We start from the raw sequence: 22,180 nt of genomic DNA on the forward strand, positions 1-22,180 counted from the left end.
GCCGCACATGTCTATAAGCCGCAGGTGCCTACCGGTACATTGAAACAAATGAACTTTACACAGGCTTTAACGAAACACGGCTTGTAACAAAAATAAATGGGATTTAACGAAACACGGCTTGTAACAAAAATAAAAAATTAGCAGTAAGCTTTAGTTGTCTTTCTGCACTGAGTCAATTCCTCACGCTGCTGTTTCCAACGTCTTATCATCGACTCATTAAGACCAAGCTCCCGTGCAGCAGCTCTATTTCCTTTTCCAACAGCCAGATCAATCGCCTTCAACTTGAAAGCTGCATCATATGCATTTCTCCGTGTCTTTGCCATGATGAGGGTGACAAAATGACTACCGTAATCAAAAGGATGGGAAGTTTGAGAGCGCTCGATTTAATCTAAACAGTAAACAAAAAAGTTGTTTGACCTTAACCCGTTCGGCAATTTCATTGGTCTAATGAAAGCTTCATGCCGGCAAAAAACTGAGCACGTCACAGAATGTGTTTTTTTTTTTTGAAAAAAAATTGAAAGCCGGAAAAATCCATATATTAGCCACATCATTGTTTAAGCCGCGAGGTTCAAAGTGTTTGGGAAAAAAGTTGCGGCTTATAGTCCGGAAATTACGGTAATATAAATTGGGTTTAATAATGATTTGGAATGTGTGTATATATCCATACATCTAATGTATCAATGTTTGATTTACCAGCAGGTTAAAGACCTAAAATAATGTGTTTAGAAATGAGTGATTTCAATGTAGGGAAGCTTTTGACAGGAATTGAGGCAATGATGCCATCAAGTGGCCTAACTTTTTTCTAGAGTGATAATAACCTGAACATTAGATGTAGCTGAAGATAGAACAGGTTAAATGTCTTTCTTTTGTCATCACTGACCTATCCTGCATGTCAGGGCTTCTGTTTACACAGTGAGGAAAGAAGTGTCATGGCATTAAAAGCATCTCACTATCCCTATTCTGTCACCTCACACTCCTCTTGTCTGTCTCTCACCTTCAACACTTACGACACTGACCACTGACTGCCAGCCAGGTAAAAAAAAAATATAACATTCTCATTACAGAGGGGTGTAAGGCAATTCCTCGCCAAGGCAAACTGAGAATTTAGCTAACTCCTATGTTACAGCCTCTTCCTCTCTCATTTATTTGTTACTTTCCTACTAATCCCCCCCCATCCCCCCCCCATCCCCCCCGTCATAAACCCCAATCAGTCTTTAAGACACAGGAGAGGGAGAGAGAGGTTGATGTTCTCTCTGTCTTATCGGCATAACTTGACATATCTTTGTAATGGCACTAACAATGAGAGCATTAATCTAATACAGGGGTACTACGACCAGGGGTCAGCAGCCCCCTAGGTATCTGACGAGGTACTGCAGGGGGTCACAAAAAAAGTAACTTTTAAGGTTTTTATGAATATCGCTAGCAACAGAATAAGCAAATGTTGAGTTGCATGCAGTAGAAAATAAGAGTATCTTTCTGATGTCAACTTTACTTCTCAACTCCTAATATTGAACAGATTACACTCATTAAAGATAATTACACTCACTGTGTCTGACATAGGCTTTGAAACAGCACCTGTGACTAGACTACCACTGTGGCAAGGGCTGCTGGCTGCTGCAAAGCTTTGTTGACTTGGACATACATTTTTGGCCAGACATGGCTAACCTTCGTTTAACCAGCACTAAACAGTTGTTCTTAACGAAAATGTGTTTGGAGTTACCTTTTCTAGCGAATAGGCTGTTAGTTTACACTTCCTCTTCCAGTTATATGTGGGGAGGTCAAAATAATGAAACTATTTACCAAATCTATTCATTTTAAAATGTTATTACTTCTGCTTGACATTATCATTCACCTGATAAGACAAGTCGTGAAAACAATGTTTGCGAACTTAGGATGGGGTTCCCTGGGTTGTCAGTTTGCCTGTGAGGGCGTCCCTGGGCATGAAAAGGTTGAAGACCCCTGATCTAATACAACTCGTCTACAGAAAGAACCTCTCAACCCTGCCTCATCTCTCTTTCCTCCCTCCCTCCCTCCCTCCCTCCCTCTCCCTTCCTTAAATCCTCCTTTTATTTTTTTCTTCCCTCTCTCTCTCTACCCGTCCACTCCGTGAGCTGTGGCTCAGTCTACCCGTCTCCACTGTCTCTGCATATCGCTGTATTCCTCTCCCACAGTCTGGCCCTCCTCTTGCCTCTCCATCTCCCTATCTACTGTTCCTTAGATAGGTGTTTAGCCTCCTACAGTGCCCTACACTGGAGTGTATGTCTGATGACTCTGCCCAGTTAACCCACTAACCCTAGTCTGTTTTGGCTAACCGTGTATAGGCTAGCTTTTACTGACCCGCTCACTCTAACATACCACCGCCGACCCTTGATCCCTGACCCTGTGTGGGTCCCATTTGGTCTGGATGCCCCATATTAGTTAGTTTTGAGGCTATTAAGGTTTGTTTGGTTTCTGTTTAAATCTCCACCCCTTCAGTTAGTCATCCTTTCTGAATAATACTTTTGTATGCTTACTGTATACATCAGGGATCATGTTCAGAAACATTGTTTAAATTGTAAATCTTTGTACTCAGAATAGAAGAGTTAATTTAGAGTATGTAGAACATCTTAGTGCTTATATTGGTAAGACAGGATCAACCAAAACTCACACTGAGTACCCAGGTAAGGTTTTTATTGGTCAGTTAAGTTAGTCATATCACAAGATCTCCAGGAGGTAAATCATGAGTACTTTAATGATGTGTTTTCCCTCCATCCTCCTGGTATACCTTGTCCCCCACCACCCCTCGCTCCCCTGTTCCCCCACCGCTATCTCTCCCCTAACAGGTGATCCGCAAAGGCTGGCTCACCATCAACATCAGCATCATGAAGGGAGGCTCCAAGGAGTACTGGTTCATCCTGACCGCAGAGTCACTATCCTGGTACAAGGATGAGGAGGTGAGTGTCTAATGCTGGGATAAGTACAATACAACACAAAATAATACAATACAAACTGCCAGAAAGATTCTGCTACTACTCCATGGGCTGATATATGATCTGCATTGCATGCTCCCTCCTCCCTCTCATTGTCATGGTGGAGAATCAGATCTGACCAGAGCCCCTGGTGGCTGGTGGTTAGATGTGTCCGGAGTGTGTGTGTGTCCCGGCCCAGCCTAACCAATGTGCAGACTACTGTTCAGCTTCAGCCTGATGAACAGGTAGTCTGAACACTGGGCAGGCGGGGGGGTGAGGAGGGGGGATGGAGGGGGGAAGGCCCGCGGGGTTGTTCCGGCTGCAGGTCACTGCCCTAGGGACAGGACAGAGGGGGGAGGTGGGGGGGAGAGAGGGGGAGAGATGGCGGGAGAGTAAACATTCCTCTGATAAAGAAAGCAACCAAACTCGGACTGTGGTCCAAATATATAACTGTATTGACTAATTTAGTATGTTGATGTAATGGAGAGATGTTGAGCTTACAACTTTTTTTTTTAATAGAATTTGATCAACTTAAAGTTCCAACAGCCATTACTGTATTTACTTTGTGCACATTAACAAAACAGCAAAGTGTTTGGCCACTCTGTGTGACCACACACTACTCTCTACAGTCAGATTTCAAATGCTCTGTAGGCCATTTCAAAGGCTGTAAAATATATGGAAAAGGCATGTCGATAATACATATTTTATGATGTTTTACTGGAACACAGTTGAAATGAGCCAAAAGCACTAGGGATCATCCTATGAAAGTTAAACATTTACAGACGGATGCATTCGGAAATATAGTCTTACTTTTAAACGTACCATTAGTTCGGTCAGAGCAGCCCAGGCCTTGGCAAAGATGTCCCCTCTCTCAGCGAAACAAAAAGAGCTTCAAAAGATACCGCCGACCGTTGACCAGAGCTAAAGACAAACCTTTAACCTGTCACTCTGACTACGCCTCAAAACAACTGGTACCGTTCAGTTTCTACCAGTCCTCTGTGGCGGACAGAGCGAGAGAAGGAGAAAGTGCAGAAGAGAAGGAGCGAGGGAGGATGGTGGAAGCAAACTGACGTGGCAGGCGGGTTGAAATGTTCCAGCAGGGATCTGCCTTTGGAATTTGCAGGAAATCGTACTGGGTTACTGGGGGCGGGTTGGGGGGGTGTGGGTGGTGTGTGGGGTGTATGTTTGTCTTGGTTTGTGGTTGTATGCCACTTTCATGCGTCTATGTGTTTACGTGTTTGCGTTTGCACAAGCACATGGGTGTTTGTATGTTTTCATGTGTGTGGTTATATATTTGTGTTTCTGCGTGCGTGTGTGTGTGTGAGACGAGGACATTGGCTTAGAGTGATGTAACTGTTGGGACTGAGCGGCTCTCTGTTCTAGTGCAGACATAAACGCTTCCAGATGCTTCTCCTCAACAGTGCAAAGCTGGCATCCCTCCCCCATCTCTCTCTCTCTCCCCCCCCCCCCCATGCTCCTCCTCTCTCCCTCTCTTCTCACCAGCCTGGTGGTCTGGGTCTTATACAGAGGAAATGCATTCCACTCTGTCTGCTCATTGGTGGAGAAGCCTACTGTTGTATTCCACTGTTTTTCAAAGTTATCCATGAACAAGTTTCTAAATGGCTGTCTTCATAGCTTCCTCTTATTTGTGTACTTTAGTGTTTTTAATGGCTTCAAGGATTTCTTTGTCAAGATGTTATTGCTATGAGTTCAGATCGTCCCCCCCTCTGTGTTTTAGGAGAAAGAGAAGAAGTACATGCTGCCCCTAGATAACCTCAAGCTGAGGGATGTGGAGAAAGGCTTCATGTCCACCAAACACGTATTTGGCGTCTTCAACACTGAATCCAGGTCAGAGAAATGGATGTGTGTGTTGTGTATGTGTGTCCTGTTCCACAGAAGTCTGTCATTTCAATTCAGTCAATCAGGAAGTAAACTGACATTTAAATGAATTGAGGGAAATTGACTTGGTGAATTGACAGAAATTGAATAGAATTTACACCCACCCTGATTGTGTTTGTGTTTTGCCATCCATCAAGCAGGAATGTGTATAAGGACCTGCGTCAGATTGAGCTGGCCTGTGACACCCAGGAGGACGTGGACAGTTGGAAGGCCTCCTTCCTGAGGGCTGGGGTCTACCCTGAGAAGGACCAGGTACTGAACCCAAACTCACTCAAATAGTCTTTGGGTTGCTTTCCCGGACACAGATGAAACCTAGTCCTGGACGGACGTAAGGACATGCTCAACGGAGATTCTCCATTGAAAGGGTTTGTAGTCCAGGACTAGGCTTCATCTGTGTCTGGTAAACCGACCCTTGAAGTTTGAATGTTAGCAGAAGCAGAGGTCAAACGAACGGATGCATTGTGGTGACAGCCTTTTGATGAACACTAGTCATGCACCTGTACTTCTTGATGACTTCACTGATGATTGTCCTACTGCTTGTTTCTTCTCATGCACGCCAATTCATGATTCAAGGGAGATTATGAGGTACTAATATCAGAGCGATTGGATGTATGATTCACAATGGCATACATCTACCGCAAATGTATCCCAATGGCATGCAGTAGTATTAGCTATAGTGTATTGACCTCAAACACTCAGAGAACAGGTACGTGTGTCCTCACTCAGAGGTAACGTCTCTCTCTGTGTTCCCCAGGTGGACACTGAGGATACGGCCCCGTCAGAAACCTTCTCCATGGACCCCCAGCTGGAGAGGCAGGTGGAGACCATCCGTAACCTGGTGGACTCCTACATCGGCATCGTCAACAAGTCCATCAGGGATCTCATGCCCAAGACCATCATGCACCTCATGATCAACAGCGTGAGTGAAAAAAGCCTAGAGACGGTCTACACTTATCAGGCTCTGTCTTATAGCAGGGGATTCCATCAAATGGTGGTATGTCTTATAGCAGGGGATTCCATCAAATGGCGGTATGTCTTATAGCAGGGGATTCCATCAAATGGTGGTATGTCTTATAGCAGGGGATTCCATCAAATGGCGGTATGTCTTATAGCAGGGGATTCCATCAAATGGCGGTATGTCTTATAGCAGGGGATTCCATCAAATGGCGGTATGTCTTATAGCAGGGGATTCCATCAAATGGCGGTATGTCTTATAGCAGGGGAATCCATCAATTGGCGGTGTGTCTTATAGCAGGGGATTCCATCAAATGGTGGTATGTCTTATAGCAGGGGATTCCATCAAATGGCGGTATGTCTTATAGCAGGGGATTCCATCAAATGGCAGTATGTCTTATAGCAGGGGATTCCATCAAATGGCGGTATGTCTTATAGCAGGGGATTCCATCAAATGGCGGTATGTCTTATAGCAGGGGATTCCATCAAATGGCGGTATGTCTTATAGCAGGGGATTCCATCAAATGGCGGTATGTCTTATAGCAGGGGATTCCATCAAATGGCGGTATGTCTTATAGCAGGGGATTCCATCAAATGGCGGTATGTCTTACAACCATTTGATGAAATCCCCTGCTATAAGACATACCGCCATTTGATGGAATCCCCTGCTATAAGACATACAACCATTTGATGAAATCCCCTGCTATATGTCAGCTTTGTGTACCTATGTGTTGACGTGTTTCCACAAGCGTCGGGGTGTTTGTTTTCTAGCATCATTGAAGATTGACTATTCAGTGACTCCATCTTTCCATGCAGACTAGTATGATATGAAAGGAGTAGGACAGCACTGTTTCTCCATAGTCGATGGTCTTCCTCTCCTCTCCTCCCCAGGCTAAGGACTTCATCCACTCAGAGCTGCTGGCCTACCTGTACTCGTCAGGTGACCAAAACAGCCTGATGGAGGAGTCAGCTGACCAGGCGCAGCGCCGCGACGAGATGCTCCGCATGTACCACGCCCTCAAGGAGGCACTGCACATCATCGGTGACATCACCACCACCACCGTGACGGTCCCCGTGCCGCCGCCCGTCAACGACAGCTGGATGCAGGAGGCCAGGTGAGAGGAGAGGGTTGGTATGTATGTATGTATGTGTATGTATGTATGTATGTATGCATGTATGTATGTATGTATTCACACATACATAAGGGATTTGTTTACTTTGAGGTGAATGTACCTTCAATTCTCTCAAATTCATGGAATGGAAGATGTTTTACTTGATTCATTGTCACACGTGGGAACTAAAGGGGGTCATGTGTAAGAGACTGTACAGTCGACCAAAGCTTATTGTCGTTGTGCAGTGTTTGTAAATTGTATATTTCATTGTCTGTCTGTTCTTTTTCCATTCCCCACACCTCTCTCTCTGTTCTCGTCTCTCTCCAGTCCTACCCCCCAGCGCCGCCCACCAGCTGCAGCAGCCCCTCCCCCAAGCCGTCCTCCTGCAGTGAGTGGCCCAAGGCCAGGACCACCCCTCAACCCCTCCCCAGCGTTTGGGGGCCCCCCCATCCCCTCTCGCCCGGGCCCGCCGCCCATTAACGCCTTTGGCAGCAACAACCATCAGGACCCTTTCAGTGCCCCCCCACTGATCCCCTCTCGGCCCGCTCGCATCCCCCCTGGCGTGCCCAGGTAAGACCACCTCCACCTCTCAGGAGGGAGCAGTACCTACCTACCTATCCTCACACAGGAATAATGTCTCCTCATCGACACTATATTAACCTGTGTAACCCTCTTTATTCATTGTTGAATTGACAGGTTATCACTGTAACTGCAGCACCTGGCTCTGACTGTCTGTTGACGTCAATAGATGGATTTAAGTTTCCTCCGTCCCACCTTTCACATTACTACATTAACCTTTTCTCTACACGCTTCTCTTCCTTTCTCTTTCCTCTATCTTGGTTATCTTCTCTGTTTCATAAAGCCCATCTCTAAACTCCTCTCTCTTTTGTGCTCAGCTCCCTTTCTCTGTTTCTTCTGTTCTCCCTATCTCTCTGTGGGAGTGTTTCTCTCCATTCACGTCTCACGATCTCAAATCTGTTCTCCTGCTTGCTCTATCTCTCTGGGTTCGTTTCATTACTCTCTCTCTCGTCTCTCCGTGAGGATATCTCACCTCCTGTTCTTGCTCTCTCTCTCCCTGCAGCCGAAGACCCCCTGGCGCTCCTCACCGGCCCACCATAATCCGCCCTGCCGAGCCCTCCCTGCTAGACTAGACTACCCAGTAGAACCAGCCAGGCTCACCTGTGTGTGTGTGTGTGTGTGTGTGTGTGTGTGTGTGTGTGTGTGTGTGTGTGTGTGTGTGTGTGTGTGTGTGTGTGTGTGTGTGTGCGTGCGCACGGAGGCCAGAGGGGAGGGCTAGAGAGCAGGGGAGGAGGGGGCCCCTATACAGTATCTATGCACATTGATAGATGCTATTTCAACCAGACTTATCTAATGTAGTCGACTGTCAAACTGTTCTCTGATATAAGCTGCTAACCCTCCCTTAGTCTCCAACATGTGGGCTCTCTCTGGTCTCCACATTCTAAAGATGCAAAGGAACCATAACCACTTGAATCTTCAGAATCAGAAGAGATAATTACACTGTTTTGGATATTGTACCATATGTATCAAAAGATTCATAAAGTCTTAATCGCTCACCTTTGACCAGCAGGGTGCAGTCACGGCATCAGATGTGGATGGTTACATGGAAGTGACATGCCCCTAAGTGACCTATTTTCTGTGGTAACAGAATTGTTAATTTCCTCTCTGAAAATGTGGACTGCAGCATAGACTACAACCTTTCTAAACGTAAAAGGCTAGCTTCCCTCCCTCCCTCCATCTTTAGACGTGCTCTCCTACACCCTACACCTCTGTGTAATATACACAGACATCCTGTTCATTTTTTTGTGGTTTTTCTAACTTGATTTCATACTGGAAAATAGTTATTGTTATTACAACTACGGTGGTGTTGATGAATACTTTCTTCTTGTTATTTTATTTGAGTGACTTGTCTGTTTTAATGCCCCCTGTATGTAGCTTTAAAACCAGTCTCATCACAGCAAAAGGAGGCAGAAAAAGACAATTGAGCAGTGCAGGGCTACACATCAGGCTGAGAGCAGCCTTATAAAATGTGCCCGTTATTATTGGAATGTCCTGCCACCGTTGAGAAAATGTCATCTAGATTGACCACTTGAAGCACTTCTGTGTACATCCATACATCCAGTGTTGAGGTTGTCATTACTTTAAGACTATGCACAATAAACAGAGAGAGAGTTGTCAGCACTTTGAGATGATTTCTCCACGCATCCTTAAGTATACAGTTATCCCAGCACCTTAAGTCAACCTCACTGAGGCCTTAACCAACCTCGGGTGGACCTTCATTCAATGTCCCATTCAGGACAAGGACAGGTAAAGGGGAGAGTACAGTAGGGTCTCCTGGAGGAGGGTGTGGAGGCAGGAAAGGGAAGGGGGGGCTATGTGGTTAGAGCTGGAGAGACGGCGGTTTAGGACCGACACTTCTTCCTGTCACAATTCAATGGTAATTTGTCTTTATGGACGAGAGACCCTCCCGGTGTCTTGGAAACACTGTTGTACATAGCTGATGGACAGTCTCAGTACAGACACACAGAGATGGTGATGTCTCCAGTTTTAAAAATAATAGATGAAGAATTATGTTTAATGGTGTTCATTGAAAACCAAACATTTTAATGTGTAGTAATCGTTATACTAATTGAAGCACTAACACACAGCCGTTATATTGACTTAGCTTGGGATGTAGGGAAACGTTGACATTTGTAATCTCCAGATCGCATTAATTCATTATTTATAACCGTGGGCATTTGTCATGTAACGTTTTGATAGAAATTATTTCAGCTGTATACGGCACCTTCAGCCTACTACCCCCCTCTCTGGAAAGGGAGACTGAACATCTTTCTGGTAGTGAGTTCGACTACAGGGTTCTAGTTGGAATAACTGTTGCCGCTGGGAGGGTTTAAATAGGAGTGAAGAGTGTCTCTTCACAGATGGGATTCTGTACTGATGAATATCATTTGATTCCTCTGATGGTAATTTGATCATTGATTTTACTGGGTGAATTTTGGGGGTGGGATGGGGAGGAGTTTGGAGGGTGAGTGACAAATGAACGTTTTGATTTGGTGATAAATATTGAGGGTGAGCAGGGGGTGGGAGTTTAACTTTTGTTGCTCTTTCTGGTGTACATACACATCCTGCCTGGAGAACCTGTCAATTCTATAGAGCTCAGTCCAATACCTTGTACCCCTTCCAGAAATCCATTATGAGTAAATGTGCTACAGGTAGAGGGTGAATTTGGTAGGAACTGTCTAAAACCATATTCTCTGGGCAGAATGTGCTTTTCTTCCCATACATTTCCCATCGGGTCTGTCTACAGTGACCGTGCTGCTAGTGGGTGTCTGACTCTGATCTCAGCTAACTCCAACTAAAGCCTCTGGGAAATGGAGTCTATCCATGCTCCAAAAGGTTTCAATCTCTTGACCAAGTATAGAACCCCTACTAGGAAGAGATTTGCCCTTACATTTATGCTGTCACTCTCTGATGTTGGCTCTTAAGGGAATCGAAAACGTCCCGTTCTTATGAAAGTGTCCCTGTCACCTGATGGTACCGGTCACTGTAACCTGTCCCCCTACACCCTGTCTCCTGATCTGTAAAGTGTAAGATGTTGGTGACTGCCTTTTCTCCATAATGGATGCCCCCCCCCCCAACTCTCCATGCTCTGTATCTTTCATCTTGTGGGTGGGGGGAACTGACCTGCATCAATCTTTCTTTAGTTTTTGCAAAGCCTTGTCAAGTGCCTCTAGTAATTTCCTGGGTTTGAATAAACAAATGAACCCATTTGGAACATGAGTGCTAAATAAAGAGGTGTACAATAAAGAGACTGGTGGTTGGTGTCTCCTTGTGTCTTGTGTGGTCCCCCCTCTCTCTCCTCTCTCATTGGTTGTCCTCACTCATGGTTCTCTCTCCTGGTATGCCTTCCTCTCTTCTTCCCCCTCCTTCACTGTGGATGTTGCTATGGTGTTTCTGTGCCAACGGGCTGCCTGCCTTTTGACTTGAGTTAAAAGTTGTGAAGGACAAGAATTCCTGGAATAGTAACTTATTCATTCTCTTCTTTTTTTTCTTCCTTCCTGATGTTTCTCTGAATGCAAGGTGCACATACTCTACTATACAACTCAATACTCTGCTGTAGTGTTAGTAATAATAGTGGTGGTGGGTTGTAGAAGGCCTTTGGTGTACAAGTATACTGTTTTTCAATGAAATGTTCAAGTTTATGGTCTAATCAACTTGATTTGATTTGTCTCTTGCTGCACTTAATAGATCACATTGCCTGTAGAAAACAGGCAGCTATGGTAATAGGAGGGATCATCAGCTAAAGAAAGCAGGAAGAAGTAGAAAATGTGATGGACACAAACTCAATTATAGGAAATGAATGTTCTTAGGTCTTCCCTTACAACAGACCTTTTGAGAAGTTTTTGTGAGTTGTTAGACCCCTCACAATCACCAAACTGTATTACACATCAAAAATACTTGAATGGGAGAGAGTTATTAATGTTGGTCTGTCGTTATGATTGTCCCTGAACAGGCGGCCTGCTCCTGCTCGTCGTAACCAGTGGTGACCTTGCCCCAAAGCAGGATAGGATTGGAGATGCACTGTCCACATACCAGCAAGAGAACCAGACCTGCGAAGAATTTCTGAACTTTGAACACATTAACCTTAAATATTCTCCAAAGAATAGGTTTCAGAACTGATTAAACTCTAAAAGCCATAACTTAGTTTATAACATGAAATACAAGAGACAGCTTTTTCAATGGCAACTGTCAAACGTACTCGTTTTACAATAACTGACGGCATTTCAGGAAAAGCAGCCTCCTTTAAAAACATTTTTTTCATAAAGTGTAATGAAATCTCATTGCATAAGCTGTAATAAAATACGGAGAAAACGGTCACGTGGTAAAGACAACTTTACCCTCACTCACCATCTCATTAAAACTGTTAAAGGCCCAGTACAGTAAAAAGTGTGATATCGCTATGCTTTATATATTGTTCCACACTATGAGGTTGAAATTATACTGTGACAATCATGATAATGCACTTTTAGTGTGAGGGTGGTTTGAAAAAAAACGCCTGAAATTTCAGCCTGTTTTGGTGGGATGGAGTTTTATCCTGCCTGTTGTCATCACCAGGCTGTATATTAGTTAATCCTCCAGTAAGAAAGAGACTTCCAAACCTTTCTGCCAATAACAGCTAGTTTTCAGTTTTCCCCTCCCCGTTCAGACCACTCCCAGACAGTCCTAGCAACATTCTTGGTTGACAAATTGTTCTTTGCTAAGAAGCTATTTTTGTTTGTTTTCAGTTTCAAAAATGTAAATAAATCACAGTAAGGTACTTAATTGTTAACCAGAAATGATTTGATTTTGAGATTAAAAACAGCTGCATTGGGCCTTTAATAGCTGGCACCTACCCAGACTGTTCTGGAAGTGTGGGGGATGTATTCTGAAATGTCCAAACTCCAGGGGGTTTAGCGAGCTGTAGCCTAGCTGAATTCTGACACCACTCTCAGTACGGGTTCAACTTCTGTTCACTATTTCCATACTAAACAAACATTGAGAAAATGAAATTATTTTTGTACTGATAAAATTGTTTGACTGCTCATGTGCCAAATTGGTAATGAAATCCAGTGACTGTTTGTGTTAGCTATCTCCTGGGGCACAACCCCTCTTGGTTTTATGTACAGTGCAGTTTTAAAATATGGGCATTTCTCAACAGATTAGTGTCTGAATTACTATTGAACACGTTTGTAGAACACTCCTATAAAAATGATTGAAGTGTAGAAGTTTGGTTTATTTAGATGATTGTGTGTAGGTGGAAGTGTAGATATGATTATTTGAGATCTCACTCATACTGCGTTGTTGTTCGGTGCTACAGTTAATCATCTGGTGTGTCAGTTGGGGACCACCACATGGGATGATGACAGCCATTCATATTATATGGTAGTGTACTGGGAGGGCCCCAAAACCAAACGGTAAGGGGACTATTTGAAGGGATGAGGTGAAGGATGCTAGGAACAGTTCAATGAATCAGGTAGTGCTGGGTACTCCACTGCTGAGTGAGCACAGAAGAATACAAAGCTTTTAACAGCGAGGGTCATGTCATGTTCAGGAGAGCTTCAAACCATGTATATTCCAGTTCCAGTGGATGCCTTCCGCAAGGGTCAGTCGGTAGAGCATTGTGCTTGCAACACCAAGGGTCGTAGGTTCGAATCCTGCTGGGACCACTCATACGTGAAATATATGCACGGATGACTGTAAATCACTTTGAATAAAAGCCTCTTCTATATGGCATATGCTGTATGTTATTATTATACAGTTTATTTATACTGTAGTAAGGGTAATTGTATGAAGAAGGGCATATACCGGTAATGTGATTATAATGTAGTAGTGTCAATAATAGATCCAACTGATGTCAACAGCAGAACTTTGCGATATGCCTTTAATCCAGTGCTGTTTTATGGTAGCCAATAAGATTGCCTTATTTTCTTTCTCTGCACACTTCTGACACTCAAATTTGCACTACTGTACCTGTAATTGAAAGGAGTGGATCATTGAGATTTTATGGTTTTATAAATACAATCTTTTTTTCAAATGAATGATTGTATCTTGTTTTGTGGTGTTGGAGGTGTATATAACAACTATGCTTGTGGTTGACTTTGCAACATTCTCCTGGCAGGAATACTTTTTTGAATGTCTCAACTCTTTGGCTTCGTCTCACCAGATCTCTGTCAGACACTATACATTTCAATAAAAATGTAATATCTGTACTTCAATAAAACCATCCCATGCGACCAGTCATCCCATGTGCCCAGTTCTTTCTCTTGCCTCGTAATTACCAGGCTGATAACCACTGCAGCTTTTAATCTAAGCTTGTGGGATCCGTGGCTTTGCGAGGCTACTCTTTCTCCAGAATTAATTTATTTCACAGTAGAATGTTTTTTTGTGTGTGTGTTTATTTTGCTGTAGTTGTGTTATAACCATGTCATTAAATAAATGATATTTGTAAAGTCACTCTTAAGATCCCATGTTAAAAACATACAACCACATGATCTGTTATTGCATTGATTTCTTGTTTGATAGATTGACATTAAATTGTCAAAACATCATTATACAGTGTTTATGACTCACGTACAAACATGCACTTTTCTGCCACTCAAAAGCTGAATCATGCTCATCACACACAAACATCACTAAATCCTTACAAACAGTCCCTCATTTACCACACATCACAGTTGTCAATAGTCTCTCTCTCTTCTTCAATCTCTGAGACCATTACTTTACAGTAGGTTCCTGTTAGTCGCAACACCCTTCTATGGCATCTTTGTGGAAGATACCACTGGGAAGGGGGTGGTGGAAGATACCACCGGAAAGGGTGTGGGGGTGGTGGAAGATACCACTGGGAAGGGGGTGGTGGAAGATACCACCGGAAAGGGTGTGGGGGTGGTGGAAGATACCACTGGGAAGGGTGTGGGGGTGGTGGAAGATACCATTGGGCCTTGTGTGGGTCTGCTGGAAGATATCACTGGGCATGATGTGGGGGTGGTGGAAGATACCACTGGGAAGGGTGTGAGTCTGCTGGAAAATACCACGGGGAATGGTGTGGGGATTGTGGAAGATACCACTGGGAAGGGTGTGAGTCTGCTGGAAAATACCACTGGGAATGGTGTGGGGATTGTGGAAGATACCACTGGGAAGGGTGTGAGTCTGCTGGAAGATACCACGGGGAATGGTGTGGGGATTGTGGAAGATACCACTGGGAAGGGTGTGAGTCTGCTGGAAGATACCACGGGGAATGGTGTGGGGATTGTGGAAGATACCACTGGGAAGGGTGTGAGTCTGCTGGAAGATACCACGGGGAATGGTGTGGGGATTGTGGAAGATACCACTGGGAAGAGTGTGGGGGTGGTGGAAGATACCACTGGACACTAGGGTTTGCAGACCCTCTTGTCGTCGAAGAGGCGTCGGAGGGTGTAGACCTGTGTGACGGCCACGGTCAGGATGACCAGGAGGCTCAAGGAGGACCAGAAGGAGACCCTCCACAGGTTGTCCTCCAGTAGGTAGCGGTCCCGGGCCTCGAAGGCCCTCAGCATGGTCTGAAGCTGGCGGCTCCGCTCCAGGTGCCTGTGCACTGAGTCCATGGTCTCCTACAGGGAGAGGCAGGGAGAGAGACAGTGGGTAAGGTGGGAGAGGATAAGAGAGAACACAAGAATGTATAGAACATTGACAGCAGGAATGAGAGGAAAAATGTGAAACAGGAGAGACGAACAGGATGAAAAGACAAAATGACAAAAAAGGGGATGTGTAAAAATAGAGTGATAGAAAGACACCAGTCCCAGTGGCTGAGCGTTTGGGTGTTCCTCCTGTCCTTCTCACCCTGATGTCTTCCAGTTTGTACTCCACCATGCTCTCTGGCTCGGCCATGTCAGCCCACTCTTCATCACCCCAGGCGTCCCCAGGCTGGCCCTCCACAATCACCTCGAAGAACACCATCTTCTCAGAAAGCTTACTGAAGCTGTTGTCAAAACACAGCCGGTAGTCTCCGTCCTCTGTAGGCTCCACCCTGGGAGACAGACCAATGAGGAAGAAAGCATGATGCCAGAGAGGGTCAGAGCAAGTCAGACAGTATTCAGACTGTCATATAGAATAGTGTACAACTTTACTGTCTGTAAGCCAGAGGAGGGAAAGGTGTCTTTTGCATCACCTTACAAAAACGTTGAATGACACACCATCGAGCATGGTGAGACCTTCATACCACTCCAGAGAAGTTAGAGGAGGTCAGGGTTGTGTTGTAGGTTTTGCCCACTCACGTGTGGATGCCGTCAGATGTCCTGAACTCAGAGGCCAGCTTGTATCCGCTGGGGGAGATCAGGGTGAAGCCCACATCCAGGCCTGCACCTGCAATCACCTGGAACATGAGGGAATGGATTAGATGATATTATAATCCAACTCAAAGTGTTCCTCTGAGAATATCCAGTGTTACAGACAGACACTATAGACAGACTGAAATCCACCACGTCTCCACTTCCATACATACTGTAGACACATGAACAGTGTGCTGGTGTGATAGTCAGTGTTGTAGTGGTGCCTCAAGAAGTGATTTTACACTAATTTTGCCCATTTCCAAAATGGCCTGGCCAACGAAGGAAAAGTGCCCTGTGTAAAGAATTAAATGACAAACAGTGACATACACTCTGAATGGCCTAAAATTATAAATCCCATAATGGTCTTTCACAGTCAGGCCAACCCAAGCTGTACTGTTCATAATGGTCTTTCACAGTCAGGCCAACCCAAGCTGTACTGTTCATAATGGTCTTTCACAGTCAGGCCAACCCAAGCTGTACTGTTCATAATGGTCTTTCACAGTCAAGCCAACCCAAGCTGTACTGTTCATAATGGTCTTTCACAGTCAGGCCAACCCAAGCTGTACTGTTCATAATGGTCTTTCACAGTCAGGCCAACCCAAGCTGTACTGTTCATAATGGTCTTTCACAGTCAGGCCAACCCAAGCTGTATTGTTCATAATGGTCTTTCACAGTCAGGCCAACCCAAGCAGTACTGTTCATAATGGTCTTTCACAGTCAGGCCAACCCAAGCTGTACTGTTCATAATGGTCTTTCACAGTCAGGCCAACCCAAGCTGTACTGTTCATAATGGTCTTTCACAGTCAGGCCAACCCAAGCTGTACTGTTCATAATGGTCTTTCACAGTCAGGCCAACCCAAGCTGTACCGTGCAAATAAGTTAACAGGCCTACTATTGAAACAGATAAATTAGGCTGTTAACTGAGTCAGAAATTCAGTCAAGTTTTTAATTTTTTTTTGCTTTCAAAGTCACACTTAACAGAAAAACTGGTCTGGGATAAATAAATAAAATAACATTTTGAGTGTAGTTACCTTTTAATTCAAGTGCACAAGCACCTAGCACTGTTGTTTGGTTAGCTGTGTTTCTGTAGCACATGATATGGAGTTTGCAAAACAAATTACCGCTGGATTGATGCAGATAATCATGATATCATTCTGCCAGGTAAGCATAGACTACTTTGTAGCTAGTTAACATTTCATTGATAAGGATTTTGGGAAAGCCTTTCCATCTATGCATTGTTATATTTTTCCTGATCCTTAATTCTTTGAAACCTGGACGTTTTACTTCATATGAGTCATGTCTTACTTTGCTTCAAAGTAGCCTAAAGCCAAAATCCCACCATAGAAACGTAGAGGCAATTACTTTATAAAGACTTCCTCATATGCGTTCTCCTGTTCTATTGGTTTTCTATACATTTTCTGTCATTGTCTAGCAGCCAAAGGCATTATCCTAGTCATATTAGCAACCCATGATAGCTGTTGCATCTTTAGATCTCCCTTCTTTCTACATTTCTAACAGATGTTTCCATCTCTGTCCATGAAATCGCTTTTTAGAACAGTGTTTTCATTCAAATGTCATTTTGGAACATTTGTGCATAGGTCTACCTCATAATAGTTTATCAACATTTTAAGCTAAAAATTCTGATCTGTTCCATCAGCGCGAAATACAAATACCTAAAAAATGCTATAACTTCAATTTCTCAAACATATGACTATTTTACACCATTTTAAAGACAAGACTCTCGTTAATCTAACCACATTATCCGATTTCAAAAAGGCTTTACAGCGAAAGCAAAACATTAGATTATGTCAGGAGAGTACCCTGCCAAAAATAATCACACAGCCATTTTCAAAGCAAGCATATATGTCACAAAAACCAAAACCACAGCTAAATGCAGCACTAACCTTTGATGATCTTCATCAGATGACACTCCTAGGACATTATGTTATACAATACATGCATGTTTTGTTCAATCAAGTTCATATTTATTTAAAAAAACAGCTTTTTACATTAGCATGTGATGTTCAGAGCTAGCATACCCACCGAAAACTTCCAGTGAATTTACTAAATGACTCATGATAAACGTTCACAAAAAACCTAACAATTATTTTAAGAATTATAGATACAGAACTCCTTTATGCAATCGCGGTGTCAGATTTTAAAATAGCTTTCCGGCGAAAGCACATTTTGCAATATTCTGAGTACATAGCTCAGCCATCACGGCTAGCTATTTTGACACCCACCAAGTTTGGGGCTCACTAAACTCAGAATTACTATTAGATAAATTGGATTACCTTTGCTTTTCTTCGTCAGAATGCACTCCCAGGACTTCTACTTCAACAACAAATGTTGTTTTGGTTCCAAATAATCCATAGTTATATTCAAATAGCTCCGTTTTGTTTGTGCGTTCAGGTCACTATCCGAAGGGTGACGTGCGTGCGCATTTCGTGACAAAAAATTCAAAATATTCCACTACCGCACTTAGAAGCATGTCAAACACTGTTTAAAATAATTTTTTATGCTATTTTTCTCGTAAAATAGCGATAATATTCCAACCGGGCAACGTTGTATTCATTCAAAGGCTGAAAGAAAAAAATTCAGAATTCTCGTGAATGCGCATCTCAGTCTCACTGTCCCCAGGCTGACCACTCACAAACTCTCCTGCTGTTCTTCGCCCAGAGACAGCAGACACCCCATTCCACTTTCTGGCGGCTTTAGAGAGCCAATGGAAGCCTTAGAAAATGTCACGTTACAGCACAGATGCTGTATTTTCGATAGAGATGCAACAGAAGGACAACAAATTGTCAGACAGGGCATTCCTGTATGGAATCTTCTCAGGTTTTGGCCTGCCATATGAGTTCTGTTATACTCACAGACACCATTCAAACAGTTTTAGAAACTTTAGAGTGTTTTCTATCCAAATCTACTAATTATATGCATATTCTCGTTTCTGGGCAAGAGTAGTAACCAGTTTAAATCGGGTATGTTTTTTATCCGGCCATGCAAATACTGGCCCCTAGCCCCAACAGGTTTTAACTGATATGGCGTATACCTCCACTACACTACTTTGATATGCATTGTGGGGATTAAGAAGTGAGTATACACAATGCCAACTGAAAAATAAGTGGATATACAGTGTATACCTGTGTATACCTTCCACTACAACAATGGATATAGTATTTGTTCCAAGTATTTGCACAGCTCATGGTTCATCCGGTCATTAGCAGTCTCTGATTGCCATATTCATACTCTACAACACAGTAGATATGAGTTCAAATAGATCCACCAGGTCACGACCAACCTAAAGTAACTTCAGTTAAAGCTACAGCAAGGAGAGGCTAGCCAGTATACCCACTCCCCAGCACCTGCCTGTTTATGTCAAAGTAACACCACTCTCAGGCAGCAGAAACATGAGGGAAACAGCATGTTAGGCCATATAAACTAGGCCTCAGGCATGAGTCACTACCATTGCCAGTGTGGTGTCATTGTCTTGGTTGAGAGAGGGTAACAGACGGACAGACAGACAGGCAGAGACAGTCAGGCAGACAGACACACACCACAGACTGCTGTATAAAACGTCTCAATCCTCAGTCCTTCAGCTTGCTCTCTCAAGCTGTCATCTCTCTCAGCCCTGTGCGTCTCAGCTGTTGCTGTGTGGATACCACAGTAAGCCTGCCAGGCTCCACACAGACTACACACACACACACACACACACACACACACACACACACACACACACACACACACAGAGTCCACAGAAATGTGTCACGGCTTGGCGGGTTGGGTGGCGAGGAACATGACATCCTATCACAGTCATGTGTCTGCCAGAGGGCCTTGGTACAGTGTGAGGATTGGGAACAGGGGTTTCCAGTATATAGAGTAGGCATTGATACCGTAGCATGATGAGCATCACTTCAACTTTAATCTATGAAGGGCTTAACCTGTAGTGGTTTACACTTTATACTAGTCAACTGACTAACTCTGCAACCGTGTCTTCTAAATGACTAAATGCTATATATAAATATATAAAACAAGGTCGGGCCAGGGATGGCACATCTTCATGTTTAATATGCATTTTGCAGCAAAGCGCATGACTACTAACACACCAAGTAGGCCTACACTTGGTGGTAAGCACTCTCCTTCTCTTTACATGTCTAGAGGAGAAGAAGAAGCCACAGGCCTACTACAGCTACTATAGCTCAGAGGTTAGTTCCAGTATCTGGCCTTATGCTGACACAGTGGATCCCTTTGTAAACACTTCCCCTGCCTTGACCCTTCATGCCAACGCCAGCAGCTATTCAAGCTGGCTCTGTCTTATAGACTCCACCTGTATGGAAGGAAGATGCCTTATCTCATTATTTGCATCTGAGCAAAGTCCTTTGGCTGTAACAATAAAGCATCCAGTAACTGACTTACTAATACAACTTATAACATTGTTATAATAGAGGCACGAAATTGCACCACACACACACACACACAGAGAGAGAGAGAGAGAGAGAGAGCGAGCGAGAGAGAGAGAGAATGACACAAAGTATGTCCGCTGTGTTTTCAATACCACAGAAAACTAAATTGTCCAAGCCTGCTACCTGGTATTCTACTTCCAGGCTTCCGTTCTTCGTAGCTGTTTGGTAGAAACATTCTGTTCTACCGGCAGGGAGTAGAAATGTGAATTCAGTATCTTGGCTTTGTCCCAAGCCTAAAGTGAAGTCCACAGATAGAACGAAACAAGACAGCAAATATAGTCTTACAGCAGCGCTCAGATCAAACATGGAACCCATTTGTAGCCTAGAAGCGAATTTGGACTTCAGTAAAAGTTACAATATCACTGTTGACTCATCGGTAGCCATGAATGCTTGTTCTTGTAGTCTAGTAGCCTACTTCGCTTCACTCATACCGCATTGTATACGTACATTTTCCATAGACTGTCAGCGACCACGAGTTGTAGGCTATTTATTGCTTGTGATCAAAGTTAGTCATAGCAGGAATAAAGTCGCCTACTTCCCGGAACAACTAGCTTCAGATCAGTTCTGACCACTGCGCGCAACTGAAAAAAAATGAGTCTAAAATAATCTCACCCTGTAGCCTGATCTTTGACAACTTCTACAAAGTAGCGCGTATGATTGACTGGAAGGGTGTGCAATACCAGTGTATAGCAGTGGTGTAAAGTACTTAAGTAAAAATACTTTAAAGGACTACTTAAGTCGTTTTTTTGTATCTGTACTTAACTATTTATATTTTTGACAACTTTTATATTTACTTCACTACATTCCTAAAGAAAATAATGTACGTTTTACTCCATACATTTTCCCTGACACCCAAAAGTACTTGTTACATTTTGACAGAAAAATGGTCAAATTTACACTCTTATCAAGAGAACATGCCTGGGTATCTCTACTGCCTCTGATCTGGCACTCACTTCGTTTGTAAATGATGTCTGAGTGTTGGAGCATGCCCCTGGCTATCCGAAACAAAAACAAAACAAACAAAAAAATGATGCCGTCTGGTTTGCCTAATATAAGAAACTTTAAATAATTTATATTTTTGCTTTTGATAATTAAGTATATTTTAGCAATGACATTTACTTTTGATACTTAAGTATATTTAAAACTGGGTACTTTTTACACCACTGCTTAATATAAGGATTTGAAATGATTTATACTTTTACTTTTGATACTCAAATAGTATTTTACTGGGAAACTTTCACTTTTACTTGAGTCATTATCTATTAAGGTATGTTTTACTTTTACTCAAGTATGACAATTTGGTACTTTTTACACCATTGGGGTTATGTCAGTAAACTCCGTTAGCTGCTAGATTATGTTTGTAATAAACAGAGATGAATGGTTTATCTTTTGAATGGTTTAAGCTACAAAATATTTTGACCCCATCACTGAACGATATGACTCTCAGGAACATGTATGTGTTCCTCTACAATGCCCAAAAGCCACTCAGAACAGAGTGGACAAGACCAGACACTACATCAGACTGCACAGAAGATCATACAAAATGATTGCCTGATGATCTTCTGAACTTCCCATAATCTTGCATTTCAGTTACTTCAAACCACACTTTCTTCAGATTGAAATACTTTCAAAAGCACTGTCAGACTTATTTGTAATAGACCATTTAAAAAAAGTCAACATTGTCTTTTGATTATATCACCCTTTTTTTACATGGTCGGGTCACAGGTTTTTTTAAATATCAAAAAGGTTTGGGAACCCCTGCTCTAACCTAACCCTAATCCTAACTTTAACCCTAACCTTAACCCCAAAACCTAACCTTAATCCTAACCCTAAACCTAAACATAGCTCCTAACCCAAACTGTATCTCCTACACCTAATTCTAACATCAACCCTAACTAAACACCTTAGAAATAGTCCAAAGTTTGTTTGTTTACTATTCTTTT

General features: G+C 43.2%; 2 protein-coding genes and 1 long non-coding RNA gene across 23 annotated transcripts in view; 1 reads left to right on the forward strand and 2 right to left on the reverse strand.

Moving 5' to 3' along the window:
- dnm2a (dynamin 2a) overlaps positions 1-12,077 on the forward strand; it is a 36,566-nt gene extending 24,489 nt beyond the window's left edge. For 8 of the 20 annotated variants that reach the window (XM_029728517.1, XM_029728518.1, XM_029728520.1 and 5 more), the window contains 7 exons: positions 2,823-2,933; positions 4,687-4,796; positions 4,985-5,099; positions 5,602-5,766; positions 6,693-6,916; positions 7,241-7,483; positions 7,776-7,988. In XM_029728517.1, the coding sequence (XP_029584377.1) occupies positions 2,823-2,933; positions 4,687-4,796; positions 4,985-5,099; positions 5,602-5,766; positions 6,693-6,916; positions 7,241-7,483; positions 7,776-7,953 (1,146 nt within the window). In that variant the 3' untranslated portion in view covers positions 7,954-7,988. The other 12 variants (XM_029728533.1, XM_029728535.1, XM_029728530.1 and 9 more) reach the window with 5 other exon arrangements.
- On the reverse strand, positions 2,654-4,046 carry LOC115171572 (uncharacterized). Its single transcript, XR_003871214.1, has 2 exons — positions 3,771-4,046; positions 2,654-3,282 (listed from the first exon to the last, which is right to left on the reverse strand). It is a non-coding gene; the product is annotated as an uncharacterized LOC115171572 (long non-coding RNA).
- A 1,777-nt stretch (positions 12,078-13,854) lies between the features above and the next one.
- On the reverse strand, positions 13,855-20,883 carry tmed1a (transmembrane p24 trafficking protein 1a). Of its 2 annotated transcripts, none has more exons than XM_029728538.1 (4): positions 20,361-20,883; positions 15,721-15,818; positions 15,287-15,473; positions 13,855-15,057 (listed from the first exon to the last, which is right to left on the reverse strand). In XM_029728538.1, the coding sequence occupies exons 1-4, from the start codon at positions 20,550-20,552 to the stop codon at positions 14,839-14,841; spliced, it is 696 nt and encodes a 231-aa protein (XP_029584398.1). In that variant the 5' UTR covers positions 20,553-20,883; the 3' UTR covers positions 13,855-14,838. The 2 variants fall into 2 exon arrangements, with proteins under 2 accessions (XP_029584398.1, XP_029584400.1); XM_029728540.1 differs by having other exon boundaries at positions 20,685-20,878.
- Between the last annotated feature and the right edge of the window lie 1,297 nt (positions 20,884-22,180).

The sequence above is a fragment of the Salmo trutta genome, chromosome 32 (genome assembly GCF_901001165.1).
Source record: "Salmo trutta chromosome 32, fSalTru1.1, whole genome shotgun sequence".
NCBI classification, from domain to species: Eukaryota; Metazoa; Chordata; class Actinopteri; order Salmoniformes; family Salmonidae; genus Salmo; species Salmo trutta.

Excerpts from the sequence above, each read along its gene's own strand:
- tmed1a (XM_029728538.1), bottom strand. The coding sequence starts at position 20,552 with ATGGGTTCCATGTTTGATCTGAGCGCTGCTGTAAGACTATATTTGCTG. Across the intron at positions 15,819-20,360 it reads GCCTGGAAGTAGAATACCAG|GTGATTGCAGGTGCAGGCCT; the intron begins GTAGCAGGCTTG and ends CTCATGTTCCAG. Across the intron at positions 15,474-15,720 it reads ACATCTGACGGCATCCACAC|GGTGGAGCCTACAGAGGACG; the intron begins GTGAGTGGGCAA and ends TCTGTCTCCCAG.